This window comes from Homarus americanus, unplaced genomic scaffold (assembly GCF_018991925.1).
Source record: "Homarus americanus isolate GMGI-L3 unplaced genomic scaffold, GMGI_Hamer_2.0 scaffold3452, whole genome shotgun sequence".
NCBI classification, from domain to species: Eukaryota; Metazoa; Arthropoda; class Malacostraca; order Decapoda; family Nephropidae; genus Homarus; species Homarus americanus.
Genome location: NW_024729998.1, coordinates 1072455 through 1098340, shown reverse-complemented (window position 1 = coordinate 1098340; position 25886 = coordinate 1072455). Strand labels below are relative to the sequence as shown.

At 39.2% G+C, this 25886-nt stretch overlaps 1 protein-coding gene across 1 annotated transcript; it reads right to left on the bottom strand.

Moving 5' to 3' along the window:
- Positions 1 to 1193: 1193 nt before the first annotated feature.
- Positions 1194 to 25449, bottom strand: LOC121866868. The gene is made up of 5 exons (XM_042366603.1): positions 25427 to 25449; positions 8873 to 8995; positions 2340 to 2647; positions 1534 to 2231; positions 1194 to 1307 (listed from the first exon to the last, which is right to left on the bottom strand). The coding sequence occupies exons 1-5, from the start codon at positions 25447 to 25449 to the stop codon at positions 1194 to 1196; spliced, it is 1266 nt and encodes a 421-aa protein (XP_042222537.1).
- Positions 25450 to 25886: the final 437 nt, after the last annotated feature.

Genomic DNA, 25886 nt, shown 5'->3' with positions numbered 1-25886 from the left:
AAGATGAGACATTCTTGGACCCTAAAACCACTTAAATAGAAAACTCCACCACCGGCCAGAATGTGGAGGATTGTCAAGATGTAGAATAAGAAGCAACCTGACCAAATTTATCCTGGGCTTCCATGTAAGGAATAAGTCAATTTTAACCATGGCCACTGAACAGGATGGGAAAATACCAACAACAATAACAAATAAAGATACGTATTACTATGTAAAAAGTTTGAGTAAATCTAGTAATCTTCTCGTATGCTTACACTTAGTACGTTGGAACGAGAGAGGTTGAAGAAGCCGCCAGCACTAAAGCAGAGAGACTGCTCCGCCAGCCTGTACATCACCTGTACGCACCAACATAATTAATACACCGATATTACCTTACTGTCGTCATCAAGATAAAAGGCGATTAGACTTATCACAGCCAGAGTAAAAATGTGTCCTGGATTGCTACTATAACTCAAACTTTTACTGGCATAATACTGTAATGGAAAGTTTCTACAGGTATAATCAAGAAGGTGTTTCAGAAAAAATGGTCTACACACACTGCATTACAGACTTTCGTGAAGCTCTCTTGAATTGTTCGTATTACAGCATTAAAATTGTTCTCGCCTCTTGAAATACGATACCTCCCAAGAGTAAGGACAATGTTGCTGCTGTATTACAAACATTAACACAATGTCCACTAATATCAGCAAGATTTATTTTGTTTTATCGTGAGTCAGTGTAATTATTGGTGATTAGTGTAAGACTCTGAAATAAATGAAAACAAATATAAGATTGAGTGACTGGAGAAATGTACCAACTACGAAGTAATAATTTAGTGAAATATAATCACTTCAGGAAGAAATTATATGGATTTCAATCATTTATCTTTGGCGCTGTAAGACTTCATGCATCTATAGCTGTCATGTTTATAAGAATGATAGGAAAAATAATCATCATTATCATCATCATCAGCAGCAGCAATAACAACAACAGTAGCAACAATAACAACATCAACAACATCAACAACAATAACAATAATGCTAAGCCATCGTTACAACAATATGAATAACAACAGCAACAACAACAATAATAATAATAATAATAAGGCATCGTAACAACAACAACACCCACGACAACAATAAGAATAACAAAGCTTCGTAAATCTACCTGAGTTAAACAAGAACACTGAAATTCCCTACATTACTACATTAACTCTAGGATGTAGCAGGAGTCGTCACCTGATGGTGTCTTTGAGTCCAGAAAATCGGTTCTACGCTGCAGTCGCTTCTCTGTTCCGCCTCCATCAGTATCATCATTGGTGCTGCAGCCTGTGTAGGAGACCTATGGGTACAGTGCAGGTGCTCGGGGCCAGACTTCTCTCTTTCTACCTGTTCCTATGTTATTCTCTATCTCTCTTCTTGGTTATCTTTCAATGTCCCTAATTTCCCTCCTCTTTCCACACAAGTTTTTACTGGTAGTTAGGAGAGAGGAATATACTTACTACTTAATATATGAAACAAATGAACACTGTGACAGGGGCCTCACACTACTAACCTTGCTTGTGATGGTGTCGGCGGTATGCCCTATGAGCACCAGGGTCGTCAGGGAACAACACTGAGCTGCTGTAAGGGCTAGGAAGGCGGCGTTCAAACTGCCGACTTCTAAGGTACCGACCACGTAGAAGATTGTGTTGATAAGCGAATACAGAAAATAGACTATGACACAGAACATGGGTAGAGATAAGATGCTTTCTAACTCATTATACAGTTTTCGAAGAGCAAAATACTGGTTTTTAATGACGCTAATGGATGCTTGGTCCCCTTCCAAAAGAGCCTGGGAAAGTGCAGTGTTGTTTTCAGTAAATGCCTCAATGATACACTTCCCGAGAATTACATAAAAGAATATTGGCAGCGTCAGGATGAATGTTAGCCATACGTGTGATATTAAAAATATAATAAGCAGCCACAGAGGTGTGTTGTCTATCATAAAAAACACATACAAATCCGAGAAATTTACACCGCAGATCAAAACTGGAAGCAAGATCACAATACCCAGAGCATACGATTTCTTATCAAATCTTCCCACTTGTAGTTTCTTGACGGTGTCGAGGTGAAGGGCCACGGTTTTTGACTTGGTCCAGAAGGATGTGACAATGATCCAGGCCGTAAGAGACAAACAGTAGGCGTAAACTGCCTCACTAAATCTTGTTGTAGAACTTAAGGTCGTCATTTTGCTGCTCGTCGTAAAGTAGCCTGATGATAAATTAATTATTATTAAGACTTAAGACTGAGATTCCAGTTACATATCTCAGCATACACAGCTTAAAACATCCATAGTGACGGCAACAATCCGTTACTTACGCATATGGACAATAAGGTACGCGCTCCCGAGAATGATTGCCATGATCAGGGAAACGACAATCTTCAGGATACCTAACGGAGATCCCACGGGCCCTCGGACGCCACCAGGCAGCAAGGAGAACACCACACAGGACACTTCAAGAGCGTCTAGCATCCTCGTGCCGTGCGGACTGTCGCAGGTCGCACAGAACGCTTCCCTGATGTTCTTATTTGAAGAGCTTTGGCGGACCATCAAGTCAGTGGCTATGGAGCCCATATGATGGGGCTCTGACTTACTAAGAAGAGAGACGTCCTGAGAGCTGCCACAACTAGAGGGATAAAAAATAAACACCAGTTCCCTACGGCTCACTATGATAACAGCAGCAACACAAGGGCTGCTGGCAAGAGGCAGTCTTAAGAACGAGAGAAAGAGAAAGAGCAAAACTATGGAAAAGAAAGAAAATCCGAGAGAAACATTACAAAGATACTGAATACATTTAAATTCTATATATGAACAATTACCATCATTAGTGCTCTATATTCCTTCATTGTACTTAATAGATGCTATGTTTAATGGCAGAAAATAGCCTTTCCTCTCTTTCAGCGCCAGGAAGAAAATGACTTACTTCAAATTCTCCCACAGTTCAGAGATGGAAAATTCGTTTCAGGTTTTTCCTCTGTCCTGGGGAGAAAAAGTTTCATCTAACATTCTTCCAGTGTCTCAGAAAGAAAGATGAACCGCGTTTTCTCTGAGGATCTTCAAGAGAAAGCTTTACCTCGTCCCCACTTTAAGGTCATGAGGCTTTTCTATACTTTCTAAGAGCATCTCGTTAAGAAAACTTCACTCTACTTTCTCTAGGATCTTCTGTATAAAAAGGGGAAGAATTTCTATATTTTTTATCACAGTGGTGTAAATAAAAATCCGTTTTACCTATATTTACTTAAAAATATTCTCGTATAAAATTTTCCCAGGATGAAAGAGGATGTTAATTATTTTGTTAACACTATCCTGAAAATAAAATACCACTTGAATTTTGCTTTTTGTTAAACCCAACCCAAATAACACCAACACACACACACACACACACACACACACACACACACACACACACACACACAAAACAAACACCAACACATACAAACTCGTCCAAACTTACAACAAAATTTTGATAATAAAACAGTAATATACGCTCATTCACACATAATTATACTCACACCCCTGAAAAAGCAAAAAACAAATCAACGGCTTCTCATCACAAGGGTAAGTTGGACCCTTGAGGAATACGGAACTTAATATCGTCTTCCTGGTAAACAACAGAAGGTGTAAATTAGGGTCACTACACACGTCTCATATTATTGACGGAAATATGAAGGTAACGCAATGCTATAAACTGGTATTATGATATTCCTTTAGTGTTGTATTGATCACCTTTGGATGTTACTGATAGGAGAGACAGGTATGTTTATATATTTTATTCAGTAATATTGAAAGGAATACAAAATTAATATGGAAGGGATATGACTTTGTTTGTCTTCCTCTGTCGTCTACTCAAGAATGCCGTATGAGAAAATCTTTACTTGCTCAGGAGGAAAAAAAGTAAATGACATCACTATCAAGTCTTTTGTTTTAGTAGCGATTTTTTTCTTCTTCAGGGATGAAATGAAGATCATGTCACGTCCATTGTTGAAGCTCAGTAACAACATAACAACAACAACAATAACACCACCAACAACAACAACCTCTTTCCATACTCAAAGAATTAAAAAAAATAAACAAATAGCGAGATGAATACATAAATAGCATATCATTTCTATTTTTTCATTAACTGATTACTGCAGGGTAAGTATCTTTGTCCAGTATATCAAACACATCCACTTACTGATGTTCAGGCTCTGTTAGTGTCCTCGGGATATCAAGAGTTTTGAGTGAATTTTAACCAGTGCTTGCTAGTGAGTGCCAATGGGAGTGTCTAATATACCAGGAGCGTCGACGTAGGAGAGAAACAAAAACTCGAACAAATTTACCCGAGGAGGAACTGTTCTTGTTGTTATAATGTTATTACTGAAGTACAATAACGAAGGTATTTTAGCGTGTAGAGGGGGAGAAACTGGAGGTACTGAGTAGGAGGGGAAGGAAGGGGGGAGGGGGGAATGATGACCTCTCCCCACCTTGATCTAGTTAAGTTAGGTTGAGTTAGGTTAGGTTAGAGGTTCTTTGCGGATCCCGCCTGGGTTTATGGATTTCCAGGAGCGTTCTTGCCCGGCTTTTGATCCCCGTGTTGGTTGCTACACTAGGCTTTCCGTCGGCTGTGAAAGCTTTGATTTACAAGTCTTCCCTCTGTGGAGATATTACGCTCCGTCGACAAGCTTCCCGTTTCATGGTAGATTTACTTGCTTTTGGAATTAGTGTGTGATATTGTGGTGAACATTCGGGCTTTACAAAAATGACAATTGTGTACCTATAACTCTTGCTTGGATAACTAAATGTTCCTCGTTACATATATAAACACACGCACACACGCACACACGCACACACACACACACTGTATACTCTATTGATCGTGGGCGTCTCTCGGCAGAAATGAGTACTAACCATACACAACATACATCATACAAAACACACAACATAAACGAGTAATACATAATATACATTAGAGGTAGACATATTATTTATACAAAGACTGTTGCTCGCCCTCCCTGTACAAGATCAATGGACTAAGGTCGTCGTGGTTATATTAATGTTATCACTATGCTTCAACAATCAAGGTCTTTAAGCACGTAGCAAGGTTAGTAATTACACTATTCTGACACCATGAGAGATAAAACTACGTGAATATTAAGATTCCAGGAAGAATAATGAAAACTGATAATGTTCTTGGATAAACGACAATGAAGATAATAGATAATAACAATACGAATTATATCTAGCAACTGTGATACAATAATAATAATAATAATAATAATAATAATAATAATAATAATAATAATAATAATAATAATAATAATAATAATAATAATAATAATAATAATAATAATAATAATAGTAATAGTAATAGTAATAGTAATAGTAATAATAATAATAATAATAATAATAATAATAATAATAATAATAATAATAATAATAATAATAATAATAATAATAATAATAATAATAATCCACTACCACTATTACTACACCTAGCATGGTCTAATGACAGCAGTACTAAGAACGAAGCTCATTAATACGGCAGAGTAAGTGAAACATGGATAGCAAACACCGTAGACTTTTTCAATTCACCGCGCACCGTAATACAGTAAATAATAATAATAATAATAATAATAATAATACTAATACTACTACTACTACTACTACTACTACTACTACTACTACTACTACTACTACTACTACTACTACTACTAATAATAATAATAATAATAATAATAATAATAATAATAATACAATCATTTCGAACCTCACAGGTACACTCATCCTCAAAACTACAATATTGTCCTTAAAAACACATATAGGGTGTCCCAACTGTCCCATAAAAATGTCACTGTCTCCCTCCGTGCCTCCCTCCCTGCCCTCTGCTCCCTGCCTGCCTGCTCCCTGCTTCCCTGCCTGCTCCGTGCCTCCCCCCTGCTCCGTGTCTCCCTCCCTGCTCTCTGCTCCCTGCCTCCCTCCATCCCTGCCTTACTCCCTGAGACACTGTTCGTTGGAGGAAGAGAGGGACATTTTGTGGAACACCATTTATATGTGACCTAAAAAGAGCACACCTGTCCTTGTATTAACTAGTCTACAATTCACCATGATTGATATAATGACACCCAAGTTTGATATCTAAAACCAAACTGGACGCCCCACACACCATTTGACCTCTTCACATAATTGACCCTATATCTGACTTCGCATGTTATGTTTAACACTTTACACAATATATGAACCCACAAGCCCCAAGAACTGTTCACAGATGTCCATATTATACTCCACAAATAGACGCAATGTTTAGATTAAGCGTTTATATTCAACACACTAACCTAACCTAACCTAACCTAACCTATCCACACACACACACACACACACAGTAAAGTCAATCTCTAATGCACCAAACTCAAGGATCTTCACACCTTGTCTTGACCCTCACACACCTGCGACCTTACCTGGCTCATGAGAAACCCGACCAGCAGCGCTCAACTTAACCTTCTGAGGGTTGACACAAAGCGAGGCTGATCACCAAATGGTTCACGTGATCGATACCTGCCAGCACTTTACAGCGGTGTGTGTGTGTGTGTGTGTGTGTGTGTGTGTGTGTGTGTGTGTGTGTACTCGTATATGTCGGTTTACTGCCCTCCCTCTGATAAAGTTTACCTAACCTAACCTAACCTAACCTAGAGATGAACAGCAGAAAAGTCTAGCCTTCACTGGGATTCTATTTTCAATATAGGCAAATAAATTCACAATCAATTTTCGTATAATGTTGACATAAATCTAAGAGTGGAGGAATATATTTGTATTCGTCTGCAGTGTTTTGTATTCGTTTTCATTTATAGGAATACTTTTTACGTTCCCTCATATAAACCAATACAAAACATTTTCATGATGATTACATTATTGACCACTAGCAGACACAACACCTCCGTATAACATCAACTCATTCATGATTCTCTCGCCTCATAAGACAGACGAGTTAGTTTGTTGATCCTGTAAACACCTGTCATATAGCCAACTCATTTGTGTAATAGTTTGTCAAGTGACGTCTATCGAACCCAGAATATAATTGGAACAAGAGAGGGTGTATCTTTTCTCAGTACTGTAGTCTGTCTCCTACTGTACTATAAGCCCTGGAAGACAGAAATATTAAGTATGGTGTAATTTTATGGTGGCGTTCTCCCTCCCTCCCTCCCTCCCTCCCTCCCTCCCTCCCTCCCTCCCTCCTCCTCTCTCTTTATCTCCTCTCCTCCCTCCCTCCCTCCCTCCCTCCCTCCCTGTCAAGAACAGCACTTACTGGAAATACATTATCAATAGATGCACTCACTCCATGCAGTAAGTGTCAGCAGTTCACAGTCATTAAAGATGTAGTCATAGCTCAGTCGGTATTGAATTTTGTTATCGAATTATACTTATATGTAACAGAGGCTCTTTTAAAGATGATTAATATTACACGAACATTTACTTATGATAAATTCAGACTCTTGATACCTTATGTTCAAGTAAATTTCAGTTTAAAAGATATTCATGTAAGTCAATGCTATTTTTTCTAAGGGAAAATTTATCCTTATGAGTGAAATTTACGCAAACACATTATATACAACACCCCTCATCCCCCCCCCACCCTCCTCTAACCCCTTCCCTCGACGATCTCTCTACCTCCTCCCATCTCCCCCTCCTTCCACCTCCCCTAAATCCCCCTCCCGCCACCTACCACTCTTTTCCACATTTCCTCAATAAGAGTTAAATGATATAATCTGTTTTGAGGGAAAATCGGCTTTTCTCAAGGATTTCCCATCAATAATCCTGAAGAAAAAAACGTAATCTTATAGTAAACTATTATAAGCGTCACTGTACCTGAGATAAGACTTGACTCTATCACCAACGACACAAAGATTATTATATGACTCGCTCATACATACACTAACAAGACACAAACTACCAGTAGACATTCGATTGCCTGATTCCCTCGTTAAGCAACACGTAATAAACAACTTCCCTCCCTTACATTACACTCTCAGAATATTAGAATGATCCATCGAGTATGAGAACGTTTGCATTCAAACTTTTGTTTTATGAAAATTATCGATAAAACATTCAAGATTACTGAGCTGTTAAAAGTTCCTCTGGTAATACTGCAACATTTTCAATTCAAGATTTATTTAATAGGTCTTTAATCCAGAACAACGATCTCCACCTGGCATATTAGATCTACATGAGCTCCACCAATTTCATTCTCCTTCGCTACAAATGAGAGGACACTCGACGATATTGCAATTCCAGCTAAATTATGCGTTCAGGAGTATGTACCGTAACCGTCCTATTTTAGCTTTCAAACACTTAAATATTGATTAAATTTTTTTTCTTGAAGTATTAAGTTTAATTTTGCATAACATAGTGTTTAAACATAACGTAGAATCTGTTAATGGATGTTTGATAACTCTACTGTCTCTCCGGTTTAATCCGTATAATGATATTCCTCCAATTCATGCAGTGTTTTTATTTTATTTTTTTACGACACATGTTGATGACAGTTTGTTAATGTGACACGAATATATAGAGGCAATACGTAATGAACAGAAAAATGGTTTAGGGAATTGGTATGTAACATTATGCCATCGTTCAGTTTTATGTACAGGTATAGGTTAACGACGACACGAATCTACGAAGAGACGTTATTGGGTAGTTGAGAGGCAGACGAAACATCACGATTAAAAAGTTCCTCAGACATCATCTTCTCCAGTGAAATTCAAATAGTTAGGTGGCAGTAATGGAAACACGGGGTCAGGAGTATAGTTAATAGTTTGGTGGCAGTAATGGAAACACGGGGTCAGGAGTATAGTTAACTCTGTGTTTCATTAGCTACCTGTTGCCCCTGACGCTTACGTATTCCCCAGTGTCAGCACCACCGTCAGCATCACCGTCAGCATCACCGTCAGCATCACCGTCAGCATCACCGTCAGCATGAGTTTCTGTGTTAGTGTCTCCACTGATATCAGCGCTCACACTCAGGTTAAAATTTTCGTGTGGGTCTAAGACTGTCAGCAGCGGCAACTTTTTTTTTTATTTCAACACGCAGCATTACCTGACTGAAAAACCGTCGAACAGTGACCTTAACTAAACAAGGTCTCAGTTCATCTGTCAGTTCTTCATGCGATCCCAATGTTGGTAAACGAGCCATTGATGCTAAGATAATGATCACCAATCAACATACGCGTAATTAGAGGTGATGAAAAGCATAACGACCTGAAGTACCGACTGTAATCATGCCAAGGTCACAGCGTCATTACACCCGGGACACTTAATTGCGAAGATGAAGAAAAATATACAGAATTAACGAATTATTCAACGAACAAATTGACTAGCAATTCAAGGAATAAACAGATGACAATAATAATATACCAGTGAGTGTCAGTAGACGTGTTTTGTGACCTGTTTGTTGGCAAGACAGACCCACATACGAGTTAATGATATAATGTATTACTGTGTTTCATCAGCTAAGTTCTTTGTTTACATAGTTTAGATTAGTACATGCACTAATCATCAACACGTGAATATGAAAAAAAAACTTGAGAAATAACCAAACGATGTTAACTCAATGAACCACGTTTAAACGCACTCTAAATATAGTGTGTGTGGGGGAGGGGTGGATATAAATGATAAGTTCCAAACTTCTGGAATCCTAAATTTCACCATAATCAAGAAAAAAAAGTTCATATAAGATGGAGAAAGTTTGCTAATCCTTTAACAAGTTACTTAAAACCCCTTTGTCAGTCACTTTATTCCTATGGTACTTTTTATGAATATATGATTGGACATAAGCTAAATAAACAAACTAAATAAATAAATAAATAAATAAATAAATAAATAAATAAATAAATAAATAAATAAATAAATAAATAAATAACACTATAATATTCTGGGACTACAAGAGGCAGGCTAGTGAGTGGAGCACCAACAATAACATTACATCATCAACATTGCTGCTATAAACAGTGGGTGGGCGGCTGCTCCTGTGAGTTCTGTGGCGTTAATGGCCGGCCTTTCCTTGCCACCTCATACTCACGCGATTATCACTAATGGTTTTCAAGTATTTATTAGATTAACGAGAGAATTTGACGTTGATTATTTGTTTTTTTAATGAGAATCAAACCTCACTCTCGTTATGTTATCACCATGGTTAATAAAGGCTAATTGAATGGAAACCGAGAAGATGGGTTTGAATTTCTTTTAAGTACGTAGATGAACAACAAGAAATAGTCAACCTTTTTTTTTTAAGCTTCAAAACACAACAGAAACTAACAGCAATATGACTGTCCTTCACAATGATCAGACTTTATTCCTACAGATTTTTATGTTCCTGTATATTACACGTCTTTAAAATATACATACAGTATACATATCGGGTTCACGTATACAAAAAACCTATATATATATTTACTCTCAACCTAGTTCCCGCTTAACACACAACAGACGTAAATAACCACAATTATTTATACACAGTTTCCCTTTTATTCTAACTGTTGTATCACTGTGGGTGTAACTAGAGTTCTCCTCGTCCATAAAAAGACACTCAATCTCTTTTCTCCTCAGTGTCGTCCATCAAGCAACATTTCCTGCCCCACATAACATAAGCTGCCATGTTCTCCTCTCATTCACGCACACTGTTGTTTCGTAGGTGTCCATTCCCCTTCGTTCTATCCCCCTCTTGGTCTTCCCATTTCCCTCTTTTTTATACACTCTTATTTTCCATAGTATCTGAGCAGATTCCGAACCGCTCTCTGTCCTACACTTCTTTCACTTCTGCATCTCCTTCCTTCTGTATTTCCTATCCAGTGGAGCAACATTGTCAAAATCTGATGAAATATTAGTTAACTCAGGTGTTGTCTTCGGTTTTCACTTTGATTAAATTAGGAAATCAATAAATTTTTCAATTCCTGATAATTTTTATTTTTAATATTGTTTCTATTGTTAATAAAGTATTCAGCTAATCACATTCAACAAAAAAAGAAAAAAAGAAAAGCCAACAAAGAGAGTCCTACACTTTTTGTTATGTCTTGAACACATTTCTCCAATTCTGTGTTTCGCTGATTTTGAAAACTCTTGATCTCCTCATGAATGAAACATCTCAGGAACGATTGTCTTTAAATGTACTTTTCCACGTAACATTTTTTTATTGCATTTTTACTGACCATAACAACAGCAGCTGTGACCCTTTATGATCCTCGCTCTTTTATAGTGTGTCGTGTGTGTTAACTTTGTCGTAATGAAAACTTTCTTAATATTCTCTCTTTCTTTCTCTCTTCATTCCGGTGGAGGGACAGGAGACAGTGTTCGACCATCCCCGAATACATCCGCACCTCCCTACCAAATTTAAGTCTGTCTTTAAAACTGTGGAAATGCATCCGACCCGAGGGTGTAGGTACAAGTGACAGTACACGACCCACCCTCGAGTTGGTCTATGCTGATAACCGTATAGGATAAGGAGTTACACGGAAGTGCTTGGGAACTTGGTGTTTTCTTTTTCCTATGTGATAATCAGCCTATCCATGGATCACGCGCACAGAGTCATTCATTTGCATTTATAAGTCAACAAAAAGCTGGAAATTAGAACATAAAAGCCCTCCTGAACCACACAAACCTGGATTCACCTCATATAAACACGGAGTTAATGGTATAAATGACACACTGGAGGGGAGACTCTGATTGTCACGAGGTCAATATATACATCTCGCCAGCCAGGACAAAAATATGACCACTTAACGCCACATTGAACCAGGAATTTAGCAGTCGGTCACCAGAAACATTTTGCAATACATGTTTAGGAATTAGTTTGAAATAAAAAAAAGACAATTAGATAGTTACTATTAGGGCACCGAAATATCCATTGGAGCTGAAAAATTGGTTCTTTTGATGTTGGCTTAATCAAAGGCCAGTAATCTAACGCTCTACTAACTAGGTTCGAGTAAACACACATGGAAAATCGTTGCTTTTACATGTGTTGATTGTGTGTGTGTGTGTGTGTGTGTGTGTGTGTATATTTTGTGTGTGTGTTTTGTGTGTATATTTTGTGTGTGTGTTTTGTGTGTATATTTTGTGTGTGTGTTTTGTGTGTATAGTTTGTGTGTGTGTTTTGTGTGTATATTTTGTGTGTGTGTGTGTCTGAGATCTCTTTTTAAGAGTGTGTACATGTGGTTTTGCGTGTGTGCATATGGTTTTGCGTGTGTGCATGTGGTTTTGCGTGTGTGCATGTGGTTTTGCGTGTGTGCCATACATTGTTGGTGTTTATGCGTGAGTGTGTACAGTATAAATGTTTAAATATGAGTGTGTGTGCCGGGGATGTGCTGTCGTAAATACTGTACATATAGGAGACTAATGTATTATATGCTCTCAACAAACGGACTGAAATGGAAGGAAATGACGATAAACAATTTAACAGTAAAAATCGGGTAACATAATATTTTTTTACAGTAGTGGAGGAGTGGTTATCATACTGGGGTGATAATCCAGTATTCCTGGGTTTCAATCCCCATTGAGGAAGGGATACGTGACTGACGCCTAAGGTTAGCCAGTGATATTATTATAAGAAGATCCCTAACAGCTTGTCATGAAAACCTAACTGCCTCACAGATACAACCGAGTATGTGAGGCCAGACACGCGTGGCCTCGTGTGTGTTCCATGTTCAATATAAGTCACATTATGAGGACACACTGCCTCTTATTATCCACCAGTGTTAAGAAGAACATAACATACTCAAACTTATACGGTATTATTATACGTATTATCCGAGACTCGTTATTGACACATGAAGCTCAATATATAACCGAACTTAATCTTTTGTTTATGTTTTGAGATGACAGGCCTTCTCTACCTGGTGCTATACTTAACATGATAACACTGAGGCATGAATAACAATGACGAGGGTATTCATTCTAGCTGTACCTCAATAGCCACACCGCCGTACTTTATGATCTCAGCAGAACAGACAGCTACCAGACGAGGACTTTCACCTTTATATCCAATATCAACAATTTAAGGTTAGAGTCAGCTTTCCACTAGTTAGGTTACGTCAGCTTCCTTCAAGAGAAACTGTATTTTTCCTGGTCTGTCAATTTATCACGTGTCCCAAAGTTTTCTGTTTCCATCGACCGCCTGCAGCTGTCTTTTTTCTTTAGGATATTTTATTTGAAAGAGTGCAGATGCTCTACTGAGGTCTAGGACAACTACCGCTACTAAACTGAAAAAATGCGATGAATTTTGAAATATAGTTTTCTTTTGGTTTGAAATGATTTTCTTTTAATTTCATTAAGATCTTTTCTAGTTAATATCCTGTTACGTTTCATCTTAAAGGAAATCACGAGCAAATACTACCGTGCTGTAAGTTCATCAAGGAGAGCACCTCATACCCTGCTTCACGAGACCAAATTTTCCCAGATACATCACCAAATTCTTATTTTCCAGCCTTAGCGCTGAAGTCATCCAAATAACTTTAATGCTTTTTTATTTTATATGTATATAAATTCGAGGATTTCAATGAAGAATTATTCTACTTCTGCATCCGAGTAGTATTAAGTTAATGCATATTATTAAATAATTTGGAGCACAAATCTACTGATGTTCTGAGCACTGGGCTGGCTTAACACTGATATATTTTCGTCTTTCTTAATACAGATTTTCAATCTCTTATGAAAGAGAAACCAGACTGTTCTTCCCCGCTGTTATTAACTCTTCTCGTGTACAAAGAGTTACTGTCTTGCCTAAGGGATATTAACACGTTTATTTAGTTCTGTAATATTAAAAAGATGTGTTTGGTGGCTATGGAAGTTGCTTATAGTTTTAAATACAAGATAATATACCCGTACAGTGGCCACGGAAGCTGTTTAATACAAATATTATGATGTGAGTGAGTTAGTGTTGTGAACGTCACCAAACAGATCTAAACGACACAGCTGACCTGCGCCTCACGCGCCTCATCTCGCCACTATTTCTCGCCTTTTGTCGACCCCGAAGAGAAATTTCCAGCTTTCTTCACTTCTAATAGCTAGGAATTTAATTTTAAAAACTCTTTGAGACATAACATCAAAGGCGGATATTTCGGAAACAGAAATTGAAAAATTTCTCGAAATGATAAAAGAAACTGCAGGGTGTGCAGCCCTGCGTTATCCCATTACCAGTCATGCTCAAATATATTTATATATTTTATCTTCCCTGTTTGCTTATATTACTGATAAAATCTTAAACACATCACTTAGTCTAAAAAAATAAATACGTAAACAGAGACTTACCCAGATGAATATGAGCTAAATAAATTCAATGAGAAGTTATTGAAGTTTGTTACAACGCATCCCCTCAAACATGTGTAGTCGTGTGATCATTACACAGCGAACACCCTGAGGCCCTCACACCCCGCCTGGCATCACTACCCGTTCCTGCTGTCAAAACATCCTCTTGTGCACAAAAAGGTTATTTGCTGGTATATGTTTATGTAGTAAACATGGTCCATGGTGTGTGTGTGAGACTGGTCAACACGAGAATATCCTCATCTCTCTCACACCTCCAGTAATGCTGTGCTTGGTGACACACACACACACACACACACACACACACACACACACCTCTCGCTGTTTTACCTTCTAGAACAATATCTCCAGATATGGGGTGCGTCTGGAGGTGTGTGTGAGGAAGGGAAGATATTCTTGATTTCGAGCTGTGTTTATAGAGACACAGCGAGGTCTGAGACCCAGTCCTCCCTCCGTCAACCACGATAACACGTAGTAAGTATAGCGTGTGTGTGTATGGTGTAATGGTCGGGTTCGATCCTCGGGAAGGGTGAAACTATATATGGGCAAATTTCTTTACGCCATTTGCCTCTGTGTACCCAGCAGTAATTGGGGACCTGGATGTTAATAGATTTGCGGATCGTGTTCCTGGGTAATGGTTAGCCAGTGCAGTTGGCGAGTTGTCCGGTTTTCTTGGACACTGGGTCACTCAGCTCATTAACTCAGGGTGTGGTTATTGTGTTGATGACAGCTTCTACACCTTAAACAAACTCACGCCTAGGTGGCATTGGGCCGGCCATCCTCGTTACATGAGGTGCAACCATTATTAATAAATTTATATGCATGTGCGTTTGTATTATTCATGTATTTGCATGTGTGTATACCTGTATGCAAATAGGACTGAATGCACATAAATATGCGTAATTATGTAAGCTTATAATATGATAGTTAAAGTGATAATATATACTATTCACAGGAACACCAAGTTACAGTAGAGTCTCAGAGCAATTTCGAAGCCATTTTTTTCCACTATAACTTTTAGTTTAGCTAATGTGAACAAGATAAATACATTTAAACATTTCCACTCGGGCTGGTAATATGTAACGTAGTGCGTGTCTCTGTAATTCTAGCTCCGGTGCACACAACAGACGCCGTCACTTACATGATTTACGCCGGTGTGTCTAAAAGATTACTCCCTGGCGAAGCTGATGGATACACTGTACAGGTGCTGGATTCTCTTAGGTTAGGTTAGGTTAGGTTTGTGTTCAATGTTTACCTTGTATATGCAGGTGTCAGACGCATTAAATTACCTTACCTGTGCGGAAGAAACATTGCAATAACGTTAATTGTTACCATGATATGAAAAAATGTAGTGAGACTTAAAACTGGATGTTTATATTTTCTTAATTTGCATATGTAATGTTTATTGGAGGGAGGGTGAGGAGGAAGGAAGGGTGGTTGGAAGGAAGGAAGGAAGGAAAGGTGGTTCGGAGGTACAAAGGGAATGAAAGAAAGAAAGAAGGAAGGGAGCGAAGGAGGAAGGAAGGGAGAGAGAGAGAGAGAGAGACAGAGAGAGAGAAAGAAGATGACAGGGAGAAAGGGAACGAGGGAGTGTTACTAAGTATGCCTAAATAGCAGTGAAAATAGCTGCTGTAAAAAAAAACTCATTCCTAAAAAAAAAAAAAAAAAAACTAGCGTACCCATTCACCTCAAAATACAACAACAACACCACCTACAGTATCCATTATTTCCTCCGTATCCTTCAGGGTAAGTTACAAAGATATATATCCCATTAAGTAACCATTAACTACTTATACATTTACGGTACTAATTATACACTATTTACATATCTAATTCATTGTCATCCATTCATTAGCAAACTCTCTCTCTACACATAATGAGACATTAATATGAATCCTATGTGTGAATAAACCTCTGATTCACTTAATTATGTACCGGTGAAAATTCCTGTGGTACATTAAATTAGCAGTTGAAGAGTTAGGGCCGCGCCATACGTGTCTTTGGGAAGCTATCGATGGACTGAATACCACAGAGTTTGAAGTAGAAAAATACTAAAGAAAAGAGACATGGATGTGAAACTAATGTACAGCAACTCAACCGAGATTTATAATGGTATTAAGGACACAGCGAGAACTAGAACTGATTAATAAGAAGAGTATTTAATTCAGAAATAAATGGTAGATGAGAGACGGGAGGAGGTGGTAGCGGCGGGAGGGGGACGAGTGATGTAATTCAATGGAGCCGCTGCGTGCGTGTTTGATCAGAGTGTGAGGTGTCGAGTGGCTTATGGGGATGGGCGTGCTGCAACAAGAGTAAACAAGATAGAGAAATCCTGAGGGCTGTGTTGTGGTTAGAGGAGCACCATAGCAGCGGTGACTGAGGAGGATGATAAGAGAATGTTTGTAGACACAGCAAACGGTACTGTAAACACATTGACCGCTGAAGAACCTAAATTAATAAAGATTTTATCTGAAAAACTTTGCCGATGAAACAGTGACCTTAACCACGTGACGTAATAGTAAGACAATTACTGTTCACAACCACCCATAACTACCCATAAAGATCTTTAATCATTGTACATAACTACGTACTGTGAAAGGATGGCAATGTATGTGTGTGTGTGTGTGTGTGTGTGTGTGTGTGTGTGTGTGTGTGTGTATGTATTTGCATGTAACAGAGGCCATCAGTCAGATACTCCCTTGTTAGTTTGCCAAGGGGCCGGAAATTATTACAACATTTAGATGATATTAAATGTGATATGGATCTTATGAAATTTATACAGGGAGACATCTGTGTAGTTTACTGAGTTAACAATAACCAATTAATATGGAAAGGAAATATATAAATACTATGTAATCAACAATAAACAACACTACGTCCGTCAGTGTTGGTCATTAAGATATCAGGGTTAAGTAGGTATTATAGGAGAACAAATTGTGGGAAAACAATAGTGGTCAGAGGGTCATGAGAGGGAGGCCCTGAGAAGAAAATACTGCCAAAATAAAAAACAAAAACAAAAACAAATGGTGAGGCAAAAAAACAACGTTACTGCTGAAGGTTTGATTCCCTGAGCCCAAGTTTAGTGGCGCAGTTTACCAACTAAATTACCAGAGAGGAGTTTGTGGTATAAGTGAGAGTCCACAGCTCACAAGTAGCGACCCAACGCTGGAACTTCACCCGCACAAGTTTACGTCAAGCGGAGGTTCTACCAGCCACTCGTGACTCAACTGTGTAACCGTGTCTCTCTTGTGTCCTGGTCTGGTTAGTACCCGGCAGGAAGGTTGGGTGAGAGTTTGTCATTGTTTATTTTGATGGTTAGAAAATTATAGTTTTTATAATGTAGTTAATGTGTGCGAAAAAAAAATAAAGCAAAATATAATAACATAGATACTACAAACTTAACCAAACCTAACCTAACCATGAAAAGTATTCATACCATACAATATATAGTCCTTATATATCCATCTTGCCCGTCTCTATTTTACCTAACTCCTTCCCTCAATTTGTCTTGTTCCACCTTCTCCTACCATGTGATCTGTCACCCCACCCATCTGGTCCATTACCACTACACATACACACCTTCTTTCACCCTGTCGTCACACACATCCTGGTCACAAATCCTGGTCACACATCCTGGTCACACATCTATACCATCTCAGTGCATAGCTTTTCAATCACTAGCAAGTCTACGGACTTGGCGCACCCACATTCAACCACAACTCTATAATTCACATACTCGCCCCTCTTCCCCCACAGCAGCCCTCACTATTTCTCACCTGCACCCCTCACTATTTCTCACCTACACCCCTCACTATTCCTCACCTGCACCCCTCACTATTCCTCACCTGCACCCCTCACTATTCCTCACCTGCACCCCTCACTATTCCTCACCAGCACCCCTCACTATTTCTCACCGCTCTCTTAGTATCAATACCCGATGAAGCTATCAGATAACTTATTCATGTGGCTTGAATATTAGAGTCAGATTAGGTTAAGTTTGGTTAGGTTAGCTTAGGTTAGGTTGTCCTCAAATATCGGCAAGAGAGGACAATGTTGTTACTGTAATACTCCCTCCCCACCCCAAAAAAAAAAATAGGTGATCTCCACGAAAATATACAAGGCAATTTATATAATTTTTTCTTCTGAGACACCCTGGACATATGCGATACTGACACTGTTTAGTTGTAATTAAATAGAAACAGCTAATTCCATTATTATAGTCTTGATTATTAAGTGGAAGGAGGACTTCATTTTAACCATTATTTATGTGCCTAAATTGAGGAGAGAAATTGTAATACGTTGAATAATGCATCTGATTATATTTGAACATGAAAATTGACTATTCCGGTGCAAATCGGTGAATTAGAATATGAATAGAAACGCCGAATATTTATGCACGAATTCGTTTCATGCAACATCATGCGTTTGAAAACCTAAAACGGAATTAATTAAAACCTTAATAGGAGCAATATTAACACTCCGAGTCCAAATAATATTCATCATATTTTATAGCAATATACCATGACGTGCAGGACGACTCGTGTCAGTGCCGGCCCGGGGTTTTGAACACCAGTGACCGGGTGTTAATACATTTGGTTAATTACTGTTGGTTTAATTTCAGATGTGAACATGTGAGAGAGACATGATAGTGAAGTGATCAAATGGAGGAAATAATAACTGGAAATCTGAAATCCCAAGAGAAAATAAGAATATAATAAGGTAATAAGGACACTTGAATTCTGTGCCAAACAAGTATTTTATACAAATACACACATGCATACATACATACATACATACATACATACATACATACATACATACATACATACATACATACATACAAATCGTTTATTATTATTATTATTACATACATACATACATACATACATACGTACGTACGTACATACATACATACATACATACATACATACATACATACATACATACATACATACATACACGATACAAAGATAAGGAAAACGGGATGAAGAAACGTTTCTTTGTATCGTGTGTGTGTGTGTGTGTGTGTGTGTGTGTGTGTGTGTGCGCGTGTGTGTGTGTGTGTGTATTATGTAATTTTGGTTAGAAAACGTGGGTGTGTGGCTAGGTTGGTTTGTAAGGGAGGTGAGTGTGTTGGGTGGGTTGAGGTTGTAAGGGTGGTGAGTGCGTTGGGTGGGCTGGAGTTGTAAGGGTGGTAGGTGTTGGGTGGGGTTGGTGGTGGAGTTGGGGTTGAGTTGTAAGGGTGGTGAGTGCGTTGGGTGGGTTGAGTTGTAAGGGTGGTGAGTGCGTTGGGTGGGGTTGAGTTGTAAGGGTGGTGAGTGCGTTGGGTGGGGAGTTGAGTAAGGGGTGAGTTGTAAGGGTGGTGAGTGCGTTGGGTGGGTTGAGTTGTAAGGGTGGTGAGTGCGTTGGGTGGGTTGTGGAGATGCGTTATGGTAGGGTGACTTTTGGCTCCGACGTTCAATACGGGTTGTGCTGATAGAAGTGAGAGGAATGGAGAGGTGGGCAGGGGGCGGAGAGGTGGGAGAGGAGAGAAGAGAGATTGGGAGGAGGAGAGGGAAGAACAGCGTGGGAAGTGAGAGAGGAAGGGGAGGGGGAAGTGGAGGAATGCAAGCAGAGTGGGAAGGGTGAAAGAAGGATAAAAGGTCGCAGGCGTAGAGAGGGAGATTGGGGGAATGGGGAGGGAGAGAGAGAGAGAGAGAGAGAGAGAGAGAGAGAGAGAGAGAGAGAGAGAGAGAGAGAGAGAGAGAGAGAGAGAGAGAGAGAGAGAGAGAGAGAGAGAGAGAGAGAGAGAGAGAGAGAGGTCTTCTAAAATCCTCCCCACAAACAGATGATGAATATTCAAGTCAGAATCAGCCACCTGACACAACCTGAAGCGACGTACTGTATGTACACACTTTCAGGCTCACGTGTCAACAAGCTCATATCATTCTTTATGGAACGTTCAATATTTGCTATACGTCAGATACCTGTATGATACATATTGGCGAAATTCCCCGACCATGTAAAACTGACGTGACATTTTAGAATTACTATACAGAACGTTTCTTGTACAGTCTTTGTGGAATGTCGGAGAAAAGTCGCCCTCGTACTAAAACTACTGTATGATTATGTATAATGTCAAACAAAGAAAGACAAACATGTGTAATGGCAGCAGCGGTGGTGCGGCCTTCTAACGCAATAGCGCCCTTGAGACCGGAGCCATCCTTTGATGCATTTAACCATTTTAACCCCACCGGGCTCTGTGCTGGCCGGGCTGTGCTTTGATCCCTTGCTGGCTATTCCGCTAGTTCCAGCCTTACACTTGTTCATCTCGAGCTCTCTTAATATTTAGTGTGGTAGTCCAGGCTGTAGAATTCGGGTGACTTTCCAGGGTAACATGTCGGAGCAAAAGGCATCAGCTCGGAAAGTTAACAAGAGCAGCTCAAGGGAAGGATGAATCTTTCATGTGTGAGGCGGATGAATGTCCTGCATTAAGGGCAACAGGCAACCAGGACTATAACGTACGTGTGTGTGTGTTGTGCCTGGGAGGATGGTGAAGGTGATATCGAGTTGTGGTGAAAGTTTGATACACAATGCTTTACTTTATTAACTTTGAGGTTAATTTACCAACGTTTCGATTATATATGTATACTGTTTATATTTAGAACATTATACACTATCATAAATCATCTCTAGTAATGTGACATAAAACCACACCATCAAAAGTCAAGTTTTAGGCTAATAATCCTCCCGAAAACAAACAAACAAACAAGTAAACAAACAAACAAACAAACAAACAAGCAAACAAACAAACAAACAAACAAACAAACAACTCTTCACCTAAATTTTATACTTCCATCTTCAAGTGTAATACGATAATTTTTTTTATCATTAAACTCAATCAGTGAACAGATCCATCGGCAGTAATCATGTTCCCACTTCACGTATTCCGAGTTTCTTTCTACACTGCCCCTAGAGGCTTACCGTAGAGTGTACACAGTTAATAATGGGAGTTAAATAAAGCTTCATAACGAGCAAGGTAAACCCTACTCACCTGCCCGGCCCTGAAGGTAAAGGCAACTACATTAATTAAGTGTGGAGACTGCAACCACTCACCTGGGGTAGTTGTACACCCCCAGGCAGTGGCTCAGGTTCCTCTCCTGTTATACACACGTGGGGGATGGATGTTTCCTCCAGGTATTGACAACTGGAGTTCAGGAACACGATACACAATGAAGAGATTTTGTGGTACCATCTGTTAATATTTCTTCTACATCTCCCTAGTAAGAAATTGTATATGTATGTGTGTGTGTGTGTGTATGTGTGTGTGTGTGTGTGTGTGTGTGTGTGTGTGTGTGTGTGTGTGTGTGTGTAAAATATGTACACACAATGTCCGGCTTCTTCAGACTTGTCATTTAATTCTCACATCACTACACAGTCGATCTTAGATTAAATAAATTAAATACGGATCTCGTATACTACCTCAATTAAGTAACGCTTCATAAGTATAGAAGACAAGATGATGATGATGATTCTGTTAATACAAAGGTAATGGAGAGTAAATTAAATATTGGTTTAATTCATTCTTTCATTATGTTCCTTTAAATTTCGTAAAACTGTCGATATTTACTTTAATGTGGACGGATTAAGATATTTTTTCCTTGGACAATATATTTATTATTAAGAACGAGTGATTGAACTGCCATCGACATCTGTACACCAGAATAAAAAATGATCAACAATATTAACCCAAGCAACTAACGTTCTTAAATATCTCATCTGTTGTCTTGGCCACACACAACTACACCGGCAGAGGCAACAGTGGAAATCATTATGGGAGGCAAATTGCACTAAAGTCAAGGCTCAAAACACGAATAACTTTTGGAAGCGAGTTTATGGTCCATTAACTCCTCGTAGAAAGTTAAAACTTTTGCCGGTGTTGTTATTTTCGGGGCCTATTTTTCTCCACTCATGCCGACTAATCACGGTCTCCTTTTATACGGACGCATCTACACGTGGAGTTTATAGCGCCTTAATCTATACATATATTAGCTCTGTCTTTTTAGATATCTCTCGCCCTTGTTTCTGATGCTTTAATTTTAATAGCTAATGAGCTACTACTACTGCTGCTGTTACTACTACTGCGACTACTACTACTACTACTACTACTACTAATGCCACCACCACTACTACGTGTGCTATTTTTAATAATAATACTGGTAGGGATACAGTTTTCGACTGAGTGAAGCAGTAGTCAGACTCTAATGATCAGGTCAGACTGAGCCCTAGGTAGAGCAGACTGAACACTGGGTAGGGAAGACTGAGCAATATGTAGGGCAGACTGAGATATAGTGATTGTAAATTGACCTATACTGTAGATAACATGAACGACTGTCTAGAATAAGAGAGACTTCACTGCAGATCGTCACGGGCGAATTTATGACTCAGACGTAAAATGCTGCGCCCTAGTGGTAAGTCAGGACACTTTGGAACAAACTTTATCTTAATATATGCATGGGTACCGTCACTACTCGCTTTTTAGGTTCTTCCAGCAAAATATCGCGTCGGAATCCTTCTTAGTTTCACGTAAGGTATGAAACCAATCTTTTTTAGAGGGAAATACACTACCTAAGCCAAATGAATTACTTTTTTTTCATACACAGGACCATTAAGTGCCAAGTTCAATATCCATAATAAAAAATAATGAAACACCAACGGAAAAAAACTTATCTAAATCCTGTACATCAACAATTTTGCTGAAGGTAAAATTTGCTTAAGTCCAGTACAGTTTTACTTTCTTCTTCCTTCAGTCGATACAAAATATTCCAATATTTGCCCAGAATCTGTGATGTAGACAAATAAAAAAAAAGTTTCAATTTCTTTGCATACAATAAAGTGGCTTGGCAATCTGTACCAAGGACTCCTTGTGATTGGAACAAAAGCTATTCGATATTTACCTTTCACGTTCAATAATTAAAAATGATGTGAAATTGGAAACAAATAAACCTGTCCCTTTTATCACAAATTTTCTATTAAAAAATATATGTATGTTTATCATTATCTTGAATTTTATAACTTAAATAATATTTACAGTAATCACATATTTTACTCCACGATACACAACAACAAATATAACAGTATATTGCAAAAACAGATAACTACTGCACAGAAAATCAACCATAACAAACGAAAGAGTGCAGAATAATTTATGGCTCAAACACATTCGACTAAGTTAACTTAATCATACTAAAGGATCCTACACCAGGTATTAAAACAGGACACACTGGTATTATTAATATTTACTAAGCAAGTGACCGTGGAGTGTAGAACGGTTTTATTTGCTGCAAATAATAAGAAACAATCGCAATAGCAACAAAACTCTCAGATTACTGGGTCCTAAATCTTGGCTTATGTAGTGTTCGTAACACAAGCGTATAGCAACTCATGTTCTCGTATCTTTCTTCATCCTTTGGGAAGCGAATAAACGACATACCGGGACATTTTTTACGGCAGTCTCAACAATTTATTGCTGCACAATACTGCCGGTGGAAGGGGATATTTCTATCTAGAGCCGCACCTGCCGCTAGAGGCGCTCGTGTCGCGTAACCGGGGAATATATAGAGAGAGTATGTATTGTAGTAGAATGCTTATCCGGAAATCATTAAAAGCAATACTCTCACACAACCGAACCACCAAACACATATCCAGCCACACGCTACACATCAGAGGCTGTTTGAAGTGTACCAACCTTTTACAGTTCAAAAATAAAAATAATTTTCAGATGGTAAACATAAGAGAAAGGTAGAAGGTATAGGCGGTGCATTACGAGGTCTTGCCCACTAATGTACTTCCCAGGTTCGGGCGTGCAACACCCCACTGAGACCCTCCCGGGGAGAAATGGCCTGCTGGTGTCCCCCCCAAACCAATACCCGCTCCCAATTATTGAGTTCACGGCTTTTCCACGTCTGTTAATTGTTCTGAGGCTGAGTCAGGCTCCAGTCCATCCAGTTGGCTTACACAGGAACATGGTACGCTGTCTCCCCCCCCACTCCCTTATGTTTTGACGATGGCTTAACTACTCGAGGGGTGGTGGAGGCGGCGAGGGAGGGGGGGGGGCTGGTTTGTTTTTACAGCCAAGTGCTATATTGTTTAGAGTTTTCGTTTTTCAATGGGGGAGGGAAGGTAAGGGGGGAGGGGAGGTGAGGGGAGAGGGAGAGAAGGAGAGATAGGGAGAGGGAGAGAGGGAGAGAGGGAGAATATACAGCAACACCACCATGACCACTCACTTCTCCCTTCCTCCTTGTTTATGCTGTTTCATGGGAGGAACAAACTTACCAACATTGACTACACATTTCTCTCCTTTTTTATAGTAATCATGATAACAAAAGACGCCACAAGTTAGCTTTTTAGTTAACAGTAAATTTTGACTGTGAACTACTCGGTAACTCTCCTCTAGTTTACGTAAAGTTCCCCTGAATATAAACTGGTTCGCGGATTAATGTTGGTTAGCGTCCATGAATTCAGAGTCGGTGTTTGTGTAAAGGAATGTAAATATTTGAAGCCAGACAGAGGCAAAACGCACACGGAAAAAATATACACATTAAATTAAACATACATGAGTATATATCACGAGAGATTACACATACACACACACATACACACATGCAGAAAATAACATAACTAGGGAGACCCAAAAAAAATAAATCAGAAAGAGAAATATACAAAATGTTATACAAATACACAGTTAACACGTAGCCGCACCCAAGAGAGAATATTAATATGCATATATGGATACATACCGGCACACACTCACGCACGCACTCTCGCACGCACACTCAAACAAACACACAAACCGTCTTTATCTCACTCAGATATACGCACAAAAAATACATAGACATTCAAACATAAATATACATACACTCTCTCTCTCTCTCTCTCACACACACACATCACTACATATTCTCCTCCCCATGACCACATATTCTCCCCACTACAACATATTTTCCTCCCCACGACCAATTATTATCCCCACTACCACATATTCTCCTCACCACCACCCAGTAATCTCCCCGGCCCACCACAGTTTTCTCCCCATCACACAAATTTTCCTTTATTGTCACCGTCACACACCTTCACATACCTGTAATCATGAGAAAGCCTCATTGTGATCCGGATTTAAGCTGTGATTCAGGGTTTGGGTTGTGATCATGGTCTGAGCTGTGATCATGGTCTGAGCTGCGATCAAGGTCTGATCTGTGATCAAGGTCTGAGCTGCGATCAATGTCTGAGCTGTGATCATGGTCTGAGCTGTGATCAAGGTCTGAGCTGTGATCATGGTCTGAGCTGTGATCATGGTCTGAGCTGTGATCATGGTCTGAGCTGTGGTCTGAGCTCATGGTCTGAGCTGTGATCTGAGCTGTGATCATGGTCTGAGCTGTGATCATGGTCTGAGCTGTGATCATGGTCTGAGCTGTGATCATGGTCTGAGCTGTGATCATGGTCTGAGCTGTGATGACGGCCTAAACGCTCCTGAAGCCCGTATACTGTAAATGAATCTTAATTGTTCCGGGCGCTTTGGGGTCAGGGAACAATCAGAGGGA